The sequence below is a fragment of the Phyllostomus discolor genome, chromosome 4 (assembly GCF_004126475.2).
Source record: "Phyllostomus discolor isolate MPI-MPIP mPhyDis1 chromosome 4, mPhyDis1.pri.v3, whole genome shotgun sequence".
NCBI lineage: Eukaryota > Metazoa > Chordata > Mammalia > Chiroptera > Phyllostomidae > Phyllostomus > Phyllostomus discolor.
In genome coordinates, this window is record NC_040906.2 from 108172223 (window position 1) to 108188667 (window position 16445).

General features: G+C 54.1%; 1 protein-coding gene across 5 annotated transcripts in view; it reads left to right on the top strand.

Moving 5' to 3' along the window:
* SCUBE3 (signal peptide, CUB domain and EGF like domain containing 3) overlaps positions 1–16193 on the top strand; it is a 37614-nt gene extending 21421 nt beyond the window's left edge. For 2 of the 5 annotated variants that reach the window (XM_036023976.1, XM_036023977.1), the window contains exons 7-23: positions 142–189; positions 2472–2588; positions 4224–4346; positions 4847–4963; positions 5445–5570; positions 5854–5970; positions 6097–6201; positions 6494–6610; positions 6925–7083; positions 7318–7533; positions 7889–8050; positions 8256–8423; positions 9082–9243; positions 9640–9837; positions 10300–10452; positions 10577–10656; positions 13007–16193. In XM_036023976.1, coding sequence (XP_035879869.1) covers positions 142–189; positions 2472–2588; positions 4224–4346; positions 4847–4963; positions 5445–5570; positions 5854–5970; positions 6097–6201; positions 6494–6610; positions 6925–7083; positions 7318–7533; positions 7889–8050; positions 8256–8423; positions 9082–9243; positions 9640–9837; positions 10300–10452; positions 10577–10656; positions 13007–13156 — 2318 coding nt within the window. In that variant the 3' untranslated portion in view covers positions 13157–16193. The remainder of the gene's footprint in view (positions 1–141; positions 190–2471; positions 2589–4223; positions 4347–4846; positions 4964–5444; positions 5571–5853; positions 5971–6096; positions 6202–6493; positions 6611–6924; positions 7084–7317; positions 7534–7888; positions 8051–8255; positions 8424–9081; positions 9244–9639; positions 9838–10299; positions 10453–10576; positions 10657–13006) is intronic. The other 3 variants (XM_028509855.2, XM_028509856.2, XM_036023978.1) reach the window with 2 other exon arrangements.
* The last annotated feature ends 252 nt before the right edge of the window (positions 16194–16445 follow it).

The window sequence follows — 16445 nt, forward strand, 5'->3', positions numbered from 1 at the left end:
AAAGTCTTGGAGGCTCAGGGCTCATCCTATGGGGACAGTGGTGTGGGCCTCAGGGTGGAGGAGGGTGGGGAGGGGCTGGGCTCAGTGGGCCACAGTGGCTCCTGCCCGGCATCTAAACAGCTTTTTTACAATGTCAAACAGGGGAAAGGCGGCTAGAGCAGCACGTCCCCCCTCAGGCCGTTTCTAATGGTAAATATGTCTGCTCTCTCCGCTTGCTCCCACTGGCTTGCTAGGGGAAGGGCTAACCGCCGGGGCTCCCACTAACCGCATGCCCACCGGGCTGGCCTGACTGGGCGCCAGCCCCCGCACAGGGCTCCCCTGGCAGCCTGGGCACGGCCTGCTGAGTGTCTCCGGAGCCCCCAGCGCTGGCCCGGGAGGCTTCCTGTTGGTTTGTCTTTCTTTGATCTTGTCATTTTCTTTCTCTCCTTCCTCTCTTCTCCCTTCTTTCCACCTTCTGCCTCGCCCTCCTTCTAACACCTCACCCCTGCCCAACCATCTGCCCCCTCTTCTGCTCTCCACACAGCTGAAGACCCAGCAGCTCTATCTTACCCGTGTGCCTACCGCGCCACCTGAGGTAGGGGTGGGTAGGGCTGGGTGCCGCCCCTCCTGGGGCTCCTTACCCACAGCAGCCCGCAGCCCCGGCACCGCTGGTCTCCCTCTCCCAGCAAGACAGTGCAGAGCGGACAGACGTGTGAGCTCAGACAGCCTGAGTGCGGGTTCTGGCTCTGCCACCTTCTGACCCTGCGGCCTCATGCAAGCTGCTCTCCTCTCTGATCCTCGGTTTCCTCTTCTCTAAGATCGGGAGGACGAGTGCTCCCTAGGGCTGCCCTGGTGGCTGAGGTGCTGTGTGAGAGCGGCTAGTCAGCTCCTGGCGCAGAGTCAGCACAGAGTAACTGTGATTTAACACCGTGACCTGCAGAGCACAGGGCTGAGGCCATGCTGTCCCGCCGCCCCGGCCCTGCCCACAGCTGTCCCATGGGGGCGGACAGCTATGCCGGCGTTCTGCCCTGACCTGGGATGGGCACCATGCCAGCTCTGCTACTCCCTGCCCTGGATCCCTCAGGATCAACTGTGACTTGGCATAGGACCCGTTCCCCTCTGCCTGCTCCAGGGCTGGGGGACCGCTTTTTACGCTAAGAGCATCCTTGGGGGGTTGGCAGAGTTTGGGGCCTGAACTCAAGCTTCCCTCCCATGATCTTGGGAATCTCAGGAGAGGCTCCGGTGGGAGTGCCGCACCGGAGATCCCACTGTGGCTGCACCCAACCTGAGCATTCGAGGGGCCAGGGCGTGACCAGGTACCCACAGGCAGAGTCAGCCTTCTGATTCCCTGGCTCTGCTGGTCTCCTCAGTGACAAGGGTTGGGCCGAAGTTTTAGGAGTCGAAGATGGTAGTACTCTCTCATTCAAAGATGGCGCCTTTCTCATTCAGCTCCCGATCCTGAGAACACTCTGCTCTGGGCCCTCGCAGAGGCCTTGGGATTTGCTCTCTCTAGTGGGAGAATTCTAGGGCCCTCAGGTCGCTCACACCACCTCCACACTCCTTTGGCGGGGCCTTGCACTGTTTGAGCTGATGGCTTTCCCCTGGGCTTACCCGACACTCCTCTGCTATTAAACCTGCTTTTCTCCGGTTCTGAATTCAGAAAATAGGGAGAGTGACCCATCCATACACCCCTACCCTGGCCTTTCAGCAAAGGAAAAGTCTACCCGTCAGGAGAGGGCAATAGAAGAAACAGCTCCGAGGTTCTCCGACTGTTTGATCTGCCTTCTTTCTCCCTTCCTTCTCTGACCCTTCCTCTTCTGCTCCTCTCCTCCCCTCCCCACTAGGAAAGTAAAACCACAGAACGCTGGCCTGTCTCCATCTGGTAGTGTAGGGGGGGCTTGCGAGGAGCTGGAGGTAGGCTGGAAGGGGCTGGGATCTGACTGTGTGCCGTCTCCTGAGGACGAGCAGTCAGTGGTGGGACAGGGGTCTATCTGAGGAGAGCTGGGCAGAAAGGGGGAGCGAACCGGTGGCCGTCAGCTGTCTTAGGAACCACCAGGCTCATTCTTCCCAAGATTGTGCCGCCGTGAGCCCCGCCCACCAAAGAGATAGTCTGTTGAAAGAGGAGGAAACTCCTGTCTGTCCCTTCTTATTCCCTGATAGCGATTGCTCCCATCCCTCCTTGCACCCTCCCCTCTCCACCTCCTCCACCCCTCAGCACATTCCTGCCTGACAGCTCTGGCTTGTACCTGCCTCACCGCTGTCCACCTTGTTTCAATCAAGTAGGGGGCAGGGACGTGGACTGCTTGGCTGCACTTGTGAGGGGATGGGGGCTGGGAGCCTCCGCTTCATGCTCCTTCTAAAGCACAGGGAGGCAGCCGAGGCCTTCCCTCTTCCCTCCGGCCTCCGTGCTGTCCATCACCCTAGAGTTTGGGGCTCCTCCAGGCCAGGCGATAACCTGGTTACCACCCCCACCTCCCCTCCCCCCTAAACAGAGACCTGTGCTGTCAACAATGGGGGCTGCGACAGTAAGTGCCACGACGCAGCGACAGGTGTCCACTGCAGCTGCCCTGTGGGCTTCATGCTGCAGCCAGACAGGAAGACCTGCAAAGGTAAGGGCTTTCAGAGGACAAGCATGTACAAGTAAAGGGCTGAGGAGGGGATCTGAGATAGGGCCCCTATCTCGGGCCCAGACCTCCTGCACCCCCTGGAGACTACCCTGATTATAAAGAACTGAGGTCATAACTAAGGCTGGTCTCCTGCCCACCTTCCCTGTCGCATTTCAAGGGGCACCGAAGTCTAACCAGGTCCTCCGAATCCCCTGCCCCACGCCACCTTGTTTTCCCTACTCTCGTTCCCATCCCCTGGTGCCCCGGCCCTCTTGGTTAATGGACGTGCCCTTCACATTTGTCCCTGGGTCTAGAAGGGTATGTGAGCCGTGTGTGTGTGTGCATCACAAGTGTGTTCCACACCCTTCCTACCCCACAGTCCTTGGACCTTCCCTGGGAAAACGCTGTACCCGTCAGAGCGAGGAAAGGGCAGCAGTTGGGAGCACCGATGCTGGGGCCTGGCTCGTGGGTTCCGATCCCAGCTTGCCTCTTACTAGCTCTGGGGTCCAGGGCAAGTTACTTAGTATTTCTGTGCCTCAGTTTCACCAGCATGATGGTGCTTGCAGAATGTTGTAAGGATTAAATCAGTTATATATACATATAAATAAAGTACTTAAAACAGTGCCTGACAAATGATGGACACTTTGTGTTAGCTGTGATTTTGGTATAATTTCCCACATTGTCCATTCTGTTGCTCCTCCTTTAATTAGCCAGGTCTATGGGAAAAGTTGGGGGAAAGGGAAGCCATACTGAAAGTAATGATTCATCTGTGCTGTGTTCCTTGGTCACAAGGAGTAGGGACTGGAAGGAGGTCTGGGCTCATTCTTTTGTGTCTTTTGGCCCAACAGCTGGCAGAGAGGACAGGGGAGGGCTGGGGCAGCAGGTCAGACAGCCAGAGTTGAGAGGTTTCCTGCTGGGAAGGACTGTTGACAGGTATGCTAAGAGTGAAGTAGAAGGCTGCCCTCTCTGCCCCCTCCCCCAAGTAGGGGTGAATAGCCTGGGTCCTGTCTGCCACCAGCTTGGGGAACTTGACCTCAGGAAGGAAGCTGCTCACCCCCACCCCCCTTCCCTTCCTAGTGCTGAAAGCTGCCTCAGGCCTGAGTCTCTCCAGATCTCTCCAGCCCAGCCCCCTGCCTGGTCCCCACCCCTCCCCCATCAGCTACCCAGCCTCACTGGCTTCTCTCGGAAGAGCTGCTGCCCCTTTTAATCTCCACCTTGCTGTGCCACCTCCTCACCTGCCCCACTGAGCTCCTGTGACAGGTGTGGGTGGGGTTCAGGAAAAGAATACACCCTATCCACCAGCTCTTCTGGGAAGGGCCACCGGCCACAGAGTGAAGGGCATGGGCTAGCCCTGTTGGTCACATGCCCACCCACTTCCTGCTCCAGGCAGCTCCCTGAGGGCTGACTCTGGTTCCCATTTGTCCCCTTCAAAGAGGACTCAGCCTGAGGGAGAGGTGTTACTAGTGGCACAGATCCATCCCTGAATAGGGAAGAAAGAGCTGGGGAGAGCGAGAAAGTCAGAAGGGGCAGGCTCCTGACTCTCCTTGATTCAGTCTGGGAGGGAGGGAGGGAGGGAGGGGTTTGTCCCCAGCCTTCAGTATTACCTTTGATTTTTCCTACTTTGTCCTGCTTCCCCAGACATAGACGAGTGCCGCTTGAACAATGGTGGCTGTGACCACATTTGCCGCAACACAGTGGGCAGCTTTGAATGCAGCTGCAAGAAGGGCTATAAGCTTCTCATCAACGAGAGGAACTGCCAGGGTGAGTAGACTTTGGCCAAAGGGAAAGCCTTGGAGAGGTTCTTAGGGTAGGAGAGCTTCAACCCGCCAGAGTCTGAGAAAGTCAGTAGACACTGGGGAGAGTTTCCATAAGCAGTGTCGTGCTGCAAATGAACAAACCTATGCCTTCTCCCCGGCAGCCCAGCTCTACACGGGTGCACATGGCTTGGCTAGGATTAAGAGACGGGTTCCACCCCCATTCGTATCCTTGGCAGGGTCTGACGTAACCACCCAGAGCGGCCCTGATCTGTAGGCATCGGATCTTGTAGTTCCTGGTTCCAGGGACTCCCGAGTAGAGGCAGCAGGGGGGATGGGTCGGCCTTGCTGAATCGCTGATCCTGGGGCTGCGCCATGAACGGAGACTTCCGGTGGACGGGGAGAGCCATGGCCTCTCACTTGGGTCCTTCACCCGAGCAGGGTCCCAGGCTCCCAGGGTCAAGTCCCCCGGGACAGATTCTGTGGCTTGAACCTTTGCTTTTCCAGATATAGACGAATGTTCCTTTGACCGAACCTGTGACCACGTATGTGTTAACACGCCGGGCAGTTTCCAGTGCCTCTGCCATCATGGCTACCTGCTGTATGGTGTCACCCACTGTGGGGGTAAGCCAGCAAATCTGGACCCTCAGCCACCAGGTCCCTCTCACCCCCTCACCCCTCAACTGAACAAGCCCCTGAGTTGGCTTGTGGCTGTGGGCAGTCCCCTGGTACATGTGCCATGTCTGCGTCCATCATGATGAAATGGAAGGAATTACCACAACTGGGGATTGGGTCTCAGGGAAAAGACGGCATCCTGCCTCTGAAATGTCCCCCATCCAGATCACTTTCCCTTGACTCCCATCCTCAGCTCCCAAATTATCTCCCCACTAGTAGATAGGGTCGGAAGCCTTTAAAAAGCCCATCAGCTTAAGGCAGAGATACGGGAAGGAGGTCTTAAGTTTGAGAGCTCTTCTCGGGACAGTTGTAGCAGTCATCTTGAAGTACCTGGAACTCTAACCAAAGGTCGTTACTCATTGCCCACTCCCTGGCTCCTTCTCTGTCCCCCACCATTTTTTTGTCTGTGTCTCCCTGCTCCTTCCCGCAGATGTGGATGAGTGCAGCATCAACCGGGGAGGCTGCCGCTTCGGCTGCATCAACACTCCTGGCAGCTATCAGTGCACCTGCCCCGCGGGCCAAGGCCGGCTGCACTGGAATGGCAAGGATTGCACAGGTGGGCAGCACCCTCTGCTGGCCTCCTCTGGAACTGTAGTTTCAGGGATCCTGGAGAGTGAGGTGGTCCATGTTGAGGAAAGTATGAGGTAGTAGTGGGTGAAGAATATAGCTATTTGAGTTAGAGACATGAAGTTTCCAGTAGATACTCCATTAGTCCCTTTATCAGGCTCTGTACAATTACAGTTATGCATGTAACTAATTCTGTTCCTCCAAATTAACCAACTGAGGGAGAGGTGGGGAACGAAGGCCCTCTCCTGCTCAGGCCCCTCTCCCCACTGCAGAGCCGGTGAAGTGTCCGAACGGTCCCGGTGCCTCAAAAGCCATGCTCAGCTGCAACCGGTCTGGCAAGAAGGACACCTGTGCCCTGACCTGCCCCTCCCGGGCCCGGTTTTTGCCAGGTACATAGAAGAAGTTACCAGAGGGCTGGCGGGGAGGGAAGACAGCTCCTCTGCTTCCCTTAGAGACGTCCAACCAGTGAGGGTTGTGGGGACCAGGTCAGAGCTGTGACAGCCCCCTTCTCTCAGAGTCTGAAAATGGCTTCACGGTGAGCTGTGGCACCCCCAGCCCCAGGGCCATTCCAGCCCGAGCTGGCCACACCGGGAACAGCACAAACTCCAACCACTGCCATGGTGAGCGCCGGCCCAGAGGCCAGTTTCCGCCCTCCTCTTGCTTACTGACCCCCATTTCTCTTCTTCAGTAACCCCCTTGGCCTTAATTTTTTCTGGATCCCTTCTTTGCTCTGTAATTCTTCAGCCCTGCTGCCTTGCTCCCTCTTCCCCTCATTTCTGATTGCCTCGGCTTTTGTAATCCCTCTCCTCCAGCCAAGCCCCCAGCTTACTGCCCAGCTTCTCAACACCCTCTGCAGCAGCCCTCACCCCCATGGGGCCCCCAGGCTGCGCTGAGCTTCTACCATCTCTCTAGAGGCTGCAGTGCTGTCGGTTAAACAGCGGGCCTCCTTCAAGATCAAGGACGCCAAATGCCGTTTGCACCTGAGAAACAAAAGCAAAATGGAGGAGGCCAGCAGAATCCTGGGGCCAGGTTTGGACTGGGGACCCCACTCTAGTAGGCTGTCTGCCCACCAAACCCTTCCCAGCCCTCAGCTCCTCTGCTTAGTGAGATCTCAAAAACCCCACTAGTGCCCTGAACTCTAGAAAGAGCAGGGGCAAAAGCAGATTGTAGGTATACAGCCCAAGGAAGTCCTAGGGTGTTCTCCAACCCAATTAATTAGTGCCCTAGACTCAAAGAGCATTGGGATAGCTGGAGGCAGAGATCCGGGTGGAAGAGCAAGAGCTGGGAGTAAGAGCTTCCTGTCTCCCGTGGGTGCCCTGGGGTTGACAAGGCCTTTCCCCCAGGTGGTGCCCCCTGCTCTGACTGCCAGGTCACCTTCATCCACCTCAAATGTGACTCCTCTCGGAAGGGCAAGGGCCGGAGGGCCCGGACCCCTCCAGGCAAGGAAGTCACTCGGCTCACCCTGGAACTGGAGGCAGAGGTCAGAGCCGAAGAAACCACAGGTGGGACTGGGAGCCATGCTGGAAAGAGGGCGGGAAGCGGGGGGAGTGTGGGCAGAAATAGGGAAACCACGGGTCTCAGCAGCAAGGGGGAGGGGTGGAACCTGTACTCAGGGCAGACCGTGCCTAAGGCCAAGCCCAGGAGCCAGTCCCTCTCACCTCTAGCTCCTGGCTTCAGTTCCGTCCTGCTGACAGGCATTTTCTCTCCTCTGACTTCACACCACCATCTGCCACCAGCTGGCTGTGGCCTGCCCTGCCTCCGACAGCGGATGGAACGACGGCTGAAAGGGTCCCTGAAGATGCTTAGAAAGTCCATTAACCAGGACCGCTTCCTCCTGCGCCTGGCAGGCCTGGATTATGAGCTGGCCCACAAACCGGGCCCTGCAGCTGGGGAGCGAGCAGAGCTGGTGGAGGCCTGTAGGCCCGGGCAGCACCGCACTGGGGCCAAGTGTGGTAAGGGAGCTTCCTGGGATACAGGGGAGTATGGGAGTAGGAGAGACCAGCTTGGGCCTGGCTCAGAGCAGAATGCTTTATGGCCTCAGTTGCATCTCTCAAATTGTGAGGCAGCCAAGACCCTCCTGCCCGTCACCCTCCGCTCCTTGGTCCCAGGCTGCAGTCTAGAAGAACGACAGGTGGCACCGCCAGTCCTCCTGCATGTGGCTTTGGCCTCTGATTCTTCCAAGCAGGATTCTGTCTGTTTCCAAAGAGATTCTCCTTAAATCTGGGGAAGTGGGAAGGGGAGTACCAGGCCTGGGTGGTGGGAAATAGGGGCTGGGGTGGGTGGCTAGCGCGGCCGACTCTCCCTCAGTCAGCTGCCCGCAGGGGACGTATTACCACGGCCAGACGGAGCAGTGTGTGCCATGCCCAGCGGGCACCTTCCAGGAGAGAGAAGGGCAGCTCTCCTGCGACCTTTGCCCTGGGAGTGATGCCCACGGGCCTCTTGGAGCCACCAACGTCACCACGTGTGCAGGTGCCAGGGGAACAAACAATGCAGAGTGGGGTAGGGTGGGCACTGGGACGCCCATGGCCATGGGATTTCCCAAGGGCAGGCCCAGGCTCCAGGCCACTCTCCTAGTCAAGATCCTGTTTGTGTGCCTCTGTCCCCTGATACTGGGTGACCCCAAAGGGATGACCAGGACCATCCCCATCAGAGTTGGGCCCTTGGTTCATTGCAGGTCAGTGCTCACCTGGCCAACACTCTGTAGATGGGTTCAAACCCTGCCAGCCATGTCCACGTGGCACCTACCAACCTGAAGCAGGACGGACTCTGTGCTTTCCATGTGGCGGGGGCCTCACCACCAAGCACGAGGGGGCCATCTCCTTCCAAGACTGTGACACCAAAGGTGAGTAGGCTACTCACCCCACTAGGGCACCCTCCCAGTCCCCAGAGTAGACCCAGGTTTGTTGCACCGCCATCTTCCCCAAACCAAGAAAGGCCCAGCTGCCTCACCACTACCAACACCTTGCTCATAGGACCCATCCTGACCTGCCGGAAGCCACAAGCCTGGGAGTTGGGGACTAAGTAACAGTGCCAAGGCCCTAGCCGGGTAGCTCAGTCGGTTAGAGCATTGTCCTGGTATGCCAGGCTGCGGTTCCATCCCCAGTCAGGGCGCACACCAGCAAGGGCATAAACAAGCGGAGCAACAAACCGATGCTTTTTTCCTCTCTCTCTTCTCCGTCTAAAAACCAATCAATAAAAATTTAAATAATGGTGCTAATTACCCGTCCCCTTCAGAGAGCTGGCGGCACTTCCTCCTCAACCCTGCAAACAAGCTTCTATACAGGCTCAGCACCGCTCCATGCATGGGAGAAAAGGATTGGCACTGTGGTAGCCACACTGTCAAGTCTGCTTTCCCCTGGCCTTAAACTCTGGCATGACTAGGAAAGGCTGGACTCGGGAAGGAGCTTTGGTGTCTGGGATGAATGTATCCTGCCCATCCCGTGCCCCAGAACTCCCACTTGCCTGCCACCTTAGTGCCCCCCTGCCCCCCTCTCCTGCAGTCCAGTGCTCCCCTGGGCACTACTACAACACCAGTATCCATCGCTGCATCCGCTGTGCCATGGGATCCTATCAGCCCGACTTCCGTCAGAACTTCTGCACCCGCTGTCCAGGAAACACCAGCACTGACTTTGACGGCTCCACCAGCGTGGCCCAGTGCAAGAGTAGGTAGCAGGCCACTGTAGAAAATGGGTTGGAGAGGCCTGAGAAAAATGGGCACAGGGAGAAGCAGGGTGGAGGAAGTAACCCAGCAGGGAGCAGGGCTGAGAAGTGGACTGGCAGGCAAGTCTCACCCTCCATCTCTCCCCAACCTAGTCAGTCTCGAGACCATTTGCTGGGCTGGGCCCTGTAGCATCCTCTCCCTGGAGACAGGTAATGGGGAGGCAGAGACAGGTGAGGGGAGATAAGAAGGTACTAAAAGGGCAGCAGGGAAGGTGGCCCCAGAACGTGGAGAATAGATGATGTGTCTGATTTGCACACAGAACTCTTCCGTTTCCCCACCCGTTTCCCCACTGACTTCCCCTCTCTTTCTTGCCCTGTCCACTGGCACGTGACTGCAGATCGTCAGTGTGGTGGGGAGCTGGGTGAGTTCACTGGCTATATCGAGTCCCCCAACTACCCAGGCAACTACCCAGCCGGTGTGGAGTGCGTCTGGAACATCAATCCCCCACCCAAGCGCAAGATCCTTATCGTGGTACCCGAGATCTTCCTGCCATCTGAGGACGAGTGTGGGGACGTCCTCGTCATGAGAAAGAACTGTGGGTGGCTCCAGAGCTGGACCAGGGAAGGGCAGTCCAAATCCGGTTGGGAGGGGGAGAGAGGAAACCGGTACAGAAAGGACTGGAGCAGTGGCAAGGGAGGCCTTGGGAGGGAAACAGTGATGATGCTACCTGTTCAGTGGAGGGCAGAGTTAAGAAAGCCAGCACTGGGATTAGAACACCAGTACTGTTAGATGTGCTGCTTTCCTGTTCGAGAGTTTTTGCTGTTCCATTCACTTAAATGTCAAATATCATTCACCACATGAATGCCTGGATGTCAAATAGGGTTGTGGAGTAAGTCCAGGCTGGTGGGAGACTGTGTGTGTATGTGGAGGGTGGGGTGCGGCGGTGTGTGCCTAGGGGACAGCCTGTCAGCACGACCCCCTCTCCCACAGCCCTCATTCCAGCAGGGCTTGGGTGGCCTGCCCTGCTGCTCTCGTGACTAGCTGCTTGCCTTCCCAGCCTCCCCATCCTCCATTACCACCTATGAGACCTGCCAGACGTACGAGCGCCCCATCGCCTTTACAGCCCGCTCCAGGAAGCTCTGGATCAACTTTAAGACAAGCGAGGCCAACAGTGCGCGTGGCTTCCAGATCCCCTATGTCACCTACGACGGTGAGCAAGGGCAGGAGAGCCAGGGAGGGGGGTGATAAACGGGAGGCTCATGGGTCTTGGGGGGCAGCAAGGGGAACAGGTAGAGTGCCCGCCCCAGAGCTTCTTCCCGTGGTTGACTTTGCAGAGGACTACGAGCAGCTGGTAGAAGACATTGTGCGAGATGGCCGGCTCTATGCGTCTGAAAACCACCAAGAGATTTTAAAGGCAAGTGAATATTAACAACAATAGCCAACATTTAATGAACGTGTAACAACGTGCAGCCAATAGGCCATGAATATTCTCATTCAATAATACACAATAGCTCTATGAATTAGGTACTTCCATCATTCCCACTTTACGGATGAGAAACTGAGGCACAGAATTCCAGAAGTTGCCCAGAGGCAAAGCTGGGATTTGAGCCTAAGCCCTTCTGACTGTATGTAGCGTCACCCACACATTGGGGGCAGAGAACGGAAAGATGAGGAGGTGAAATTTCCCCTGCCTCTTCCATCAAAAAATATAGTATAGAGGAATGCAGTATAGAGAGATGCTTTTGTGTAAGTCCCTTCCTTCCCTTCCTCAGCACCTACAGAAACGCAGATCAGCAGAGTGTTTCTCACAGTTAATTCAGTACAGACCTCTCTGAAGGGAAAATAAATGTTTCCGACACTAAAGAAAGGATTAGACACCTGGGTCTTGTGGATCCCAGTTTGAGGAAAATTTTACTTAAGAAACTATAGTCCTAACCACAGCCCTTCATAAATTATTAACTTAAAAAAGGTTTGTCTTGCCCTGACTGGTGTGACTCAGTTGGTTGAATGTTGTCCTGCAAAGCAAAAAGTTGCCGGGTCCAATTCCCAGTCAGGGCACATGGCTGGGAGCGTGTGGGTTTGGTCCCTGGATGGGGAGTATAATGATAGGCAACTGATTGATGTTTCTCTCTCACACTAATATTTCTCTCCCTCTCTTTCTCTCCCTTCTCTCTCTAAAAATAAATAAGTAAATAATATATATATATATTTTTAAAGGTTTGTCTCTGCCCTGGCCAAGTGGCTCAGTTGGTTGGAGCCTTGTCCTATGCACTAAAAGGTTGCAGTTTTGAACCCCAGTCAGGGCACATACCTAGGTTGCAGGTTCGATCCCCAATCAGGCATGTGCAGGAAGCAACCAATCAATGTTTCTCTCTCATATCTATGTTTCTCTCTCTCTCTCTCTCTCTCTCATTCTCTCTCCACGTCCCCCCTCTAAAATCAATAAACATGTCCTCGGGTGAGGAATGAAAAAATAAAGATTTGTCTCTATGGTTACTAATTTTTGTATTATCATCAAAATAAGGGTCAGGAGCCCTGACTGCTGTGGCTCAGTTGGTTGAGCTGAACAAAAGGTTACCGGTTTGATTCCTGGTCAGGGCACATGCCTAGGGTGTGGGTCTGGTCAGGGTGCGTACAAGAGGTAAAGGATCGATGTTTCTCACATCGATGTTTTTCTCCCTCTTTCCCCTTTCCTTCCCCTATAAATAAATAAAAATACTTTAAAAAAAACAAGGGACATGATGACACAGATCTCCTCAGAACTTGCAAATGCAAAGAATACAATTTCAGCAATGCTTTTTAAACATTCTTTAAGGCATCTGAACCCTTATTTCAAATGTGTTATGGAACTCCAATGCATACAGTAGCAGAGCCCTTTGATAGGAGTGAGGATGGGAGACTGGAAGCCCCACCTCTCATTCTGAAAATTGCTGACGCAAGGGAAGGAACACTAGCCTAAAAGCCAGAAGATGAGTCCTAGTGCACAGCGCCTGGCACCGAGTAGGCGCCACACGGCAGGCTGCCATTTTGGACAGGGCGGTCAGGGGAGGCCTCTGAGAAGAGCCCTGAGTGAGGTGAAGGACTCCCTGTCAGACAGTGGGGAGAGGAGTGATCTAAGCTAAGGAGCATGTGAGCAGTGTGGCACGTTCGAGAACCTTGAGAAGGCCAGTGTGGCTCCGCAGAATAAGGAAGAGCTGAGGAGGGATGGAAGAGAGAACAGGGCACAAATCACATTCAGCCTGTGGGCCCTGTAAAGGACTTGGCTTTATGAAAAGTACCAGAGAAGTATTTTAAATGGGAAAAGAACATGACCTAATTAAAAAATTTTAAATGTCACTCTGGCCGGTGTAGGGAAGAACAACCTACAGAAATGCAGGATCGGCAGAAGCGTGGAGACCAATTAGGAGGCTATTGTAGTAGTCCAAGTGAGAAATGACGGTGGCTCAGATAGGCTGCCAGCTGTGGAGGCAGCAAAAAGTGGTCAGACCCAGATACATTTTTGAAGGTAGAATCAACAGGATTTTCTGTGGTTGTGAGCAAAAAAGGAGTCAAGGGTGGCTCCAACGACTGGGACCTGAGCAATGGAAGGAGAGGGCTGCCACTGACTGAGCTGTAGAATTCTAGAGGAACAGGTAGTGGGGATGGGAATCCAGCTCGCCTCTGAGTATGCCCCTTAGACATCAAGAGGGGTTGCTGCCGAGGTGGGGCTGGGGTTCCCCATTCCCATCACTGATGCTGACATTGCCGCCTGCCATCCTCTGCAGGACAAGAAGCTCATCAAGGCCTTCTTTGAGGTGCTGGCTCACCCCCAGAACTATTTCAAGTACACAGAGAAGCACAAGGAGATGCTGCCAAAATCCTTCATTAAGCTGCTCCGCTCCAAAGTTTCCAGCTTCCTGAGGCCCTACAAATAGTACCCCTATGCCCAAGACCCAGGTTTTGAAGACCCCACACGCCTTAGCCCTCAGAGCCAACAGCCCCCACCCTCGGATGAGGAACTCTCTTCTCTGTTTTCAGAGAAAAAAAATCACTATATAGACCAAGAACTCTCCCTTTCTGTCTCTCTAGTGTCCTTGTCTCTCTGCCTCTCTCTTTCTCTTTCCCCCTCTCCTGTTTTTCCTTTTCCTACACATTCCCTGGAAAAGCCTTTCAGTACTGGCCCTATTCCCCCTGAGGGGTGAAGGAACAGTACCCACACTCCTCCCCAGCCACACTGCCCATTTTACCATCTCACATCCCTAACCCCATCAACTTGTAAGGGTGCTAAAGGCCTAAAAAGTGGGTCTGCTGGGGAGTGGGAAGGGAGAAGAGGGGCTTCTGCCATTACAAGGTTGTGCCTTACTAGTCTGGAGCCAAAATCTGCCCTGGCTATGTCCTACCCCCCCAGGGGATTCTAACAGCCCAGGGTTCTGCCAAAGAAGTCTCTGACTTACAGGCTCACTGCCAGTGCTGGTCCTCTGGGGCGTGTGGTTTGAGCCCTGGACCACCCAAACATCTGGCTTCCTTGTCTATACAGCTCCTCCACTCCTCCCCCCTCATGTCTGCCTGGGGTCCAGTCTATGAGGGCTTACGAAAGGCTCACGCCATGGGGCTGGTGGACACCGGCTGAATGAGGAAGAGCAGCAGGCATGACCACGGCAGAAGCACTGCTTCACTCCCAAGAGAAAGACTCTAATTCTGCAGGACAGAAACTGGGTTCTAAACCATCACCAAGAAAAGAGGGGGGAGGGGTAAAGAAATTGTATCATCTAAAGGACTAGACTATAGAACAACTAGAAGCCAGCCTCAAACATTAGTCCCTTTTCTTACTTGTCTTCCCTGGCCCAGCCATTCCCTCACTCCCACCCAAGTGCTCCCTGGGGGAGCCTGAGTCCCCTTGCTAAACGTTGCCCTTAAAGAAGCATGGCTGCTAAGCGGAAGCCAGCCTGGGCCTTACCTCAGAGTTGTCTTTCCCTTGTAGCCCCAGATGGCTTGTGGGCTCCACCAAAGAGGACCCCGCTCTGCAGCCAGCCCTGAGCCACCTGCCTCTGGCCCCAGGCTGTGGGCAGCAAGAGGAACATGTGTGCACTTGGCAAGCCTTCCGCCCGCCCTGTCCACATCTAATAAGTGCAATCATTTGAGTCTTTCTGTGTTGTCTAGAGGGAGGGGTTTTTGTTTCCTGGTTTTGTTTTCATTTCTTTCTCCTCTATTAGGACAACCCTATTTATAGCTTCCCAAGAGAGAAGAGTATATGTTTGGAGTGGATGAAAAAAGGTTTTGAATCTCATGAACTTGGAGTGGGGGCTCATCTGATCTCTCTCTACTCCTGAACCAGTGGCCATTTGGACTTCCTCAGCCCTCAGTGTGGGTAACCCAGGGCTGCAGCTCAGAGGTACCTGGTGTGTAAGACAGTAGTTCTGGGGACTTCATGAAGCAAAACGGAGAGGGACAACCCTCTATCCCTGTTCCTCTCCATGGATTCAGCATGGACCTCGTGATCGTATAAGCTGATGGAATAGGTCAGTGATTCTCCACCCCAAGAGGGAAACCTCCACCTTCCCTGCCGTCATCCTGTCTTCCCCTGGTGTACACTGGAAGAGGACCAGGACAAACCCCCTGGGGATGGGGCTGACGCGGCCTGAGGCCAGAGGCAAGGCTGAAGAAATCAAGATTTGGACAGTTACCCAGGCATCAAGTTGTTTGCCTGACCTTGGCCATTTCCTTTCAGAGTTGACTTCAAGCCTAGCTTCCTGGAGTACTGCTTTTCAAAAGGAAGAAGAATCAAGTCTATGCCCACACTTCACCCACAGTCCACCGCTGCCTGTAAAATTATTTGCCATTTGCTATTTCTAGTTCCCCCAAAGCTAGTGTTATCCAATCAGAGGCTACCAATTGACTTGTAGTGTTTATTTCTAAGTGACTGTCCCAGGCTATTGCTCCCTCAGGAGACTCAACACTAAATAAAAGAGCTTGACCTCCTACCCTTTCCCCAGCTAGTAGCATTCACCAGCCAAAACAGTCTTAGTGCGTAGGTAACCAATGTCACAGCCGGGTCCCCTGACATGTTAACCAACATCTTGGCCGTTAGGGGTGGAGTGTCTGGCTGCTTTTGCCTCTCTAGATCAAAGAAGGTGCTGCTATAAAGATCCAGAGTGGCTGCCTCCAAGCAGGAAACTGGTCATTTAATAGAAGTATCCATTCTCCCCAGGAAATGCCATGAAAACTGCTTTAATCAACTTTGGCAATCCTGTTTTTCCACCAGAAGAAGCTAAGATAACTGATTCTTCTCTCCCTATCATTTGCATCTCTCTTAGCCTGTTGGAGTGCTTCCCAATGTATGTCTTTAGGGCCTGGCTTTGCCTTACCATACATATACAAACACACTTCCTCCGATCTTATTCTATGGTTCTGGGACCTGCAAATGATTTCCACGGTATGGCAAGTATAGACCTCGAGGTTTCTTGCTGATGTCAAGCAAGACAGATCTTGGTGAGCAGTGAAGAGCTGCTAATGTCCACCAAGTTTAATGTAGGTTCTCCAAGTTGAGGGGAGGGGATTAAGTGGACTGAATGAGGAGTCAACACTCAGGGACTCTGTAGGTCTCACCTTTACAAGTCAGGCGGAAAAGGGAAGTGGAAAGATGATGTAAATGGGAATCCTTCCCGAATCAGCCAGAGGCCACTCTGCAGGATGGGTGTTTACAGGGTCTTGGTGCTGTGAGGCTTCATTTATCTTAGTCCAAAGCCTGCCCTGATCTGAGTCTGGGAATGAGAAACCATTTCTGCAGAAGCTCTGAGCACCCAGTGATGCATATCAGAAAGGTGCTTCTGTCCTCAGCAATATGCAATCCCTTTCACTTCTCTGCCTCCTCATTCTGCATTATTAGACCAGGCCCATTCCCTAAACCTGAGGGAACTCAGAGTCTGGAGGAAGCTGACCAGAGTCTGACCTGGAGCTCCCACCTGCCCCAAGCCTACAAATCCCCAGGGGCAGACATTGAGCTGTGACTGCTCTAACTTCCCCAGGGTTGGTTTAGTTTGAGATGGTAGAGGCTCAGATTTGTTGCTTAAGGTTCAGTAATACAGTCCTCATCTTTGGCCCTAATGAAACTTTTTTACATATGAGAAGTATTCTCCATATGCATGATGGAGGTGAGTCTCAAATGGGTTAGGAGGTCAGATCTCAAAATGTCAGAAAATGTTATAGAGCATTCGAGCTTTTCTA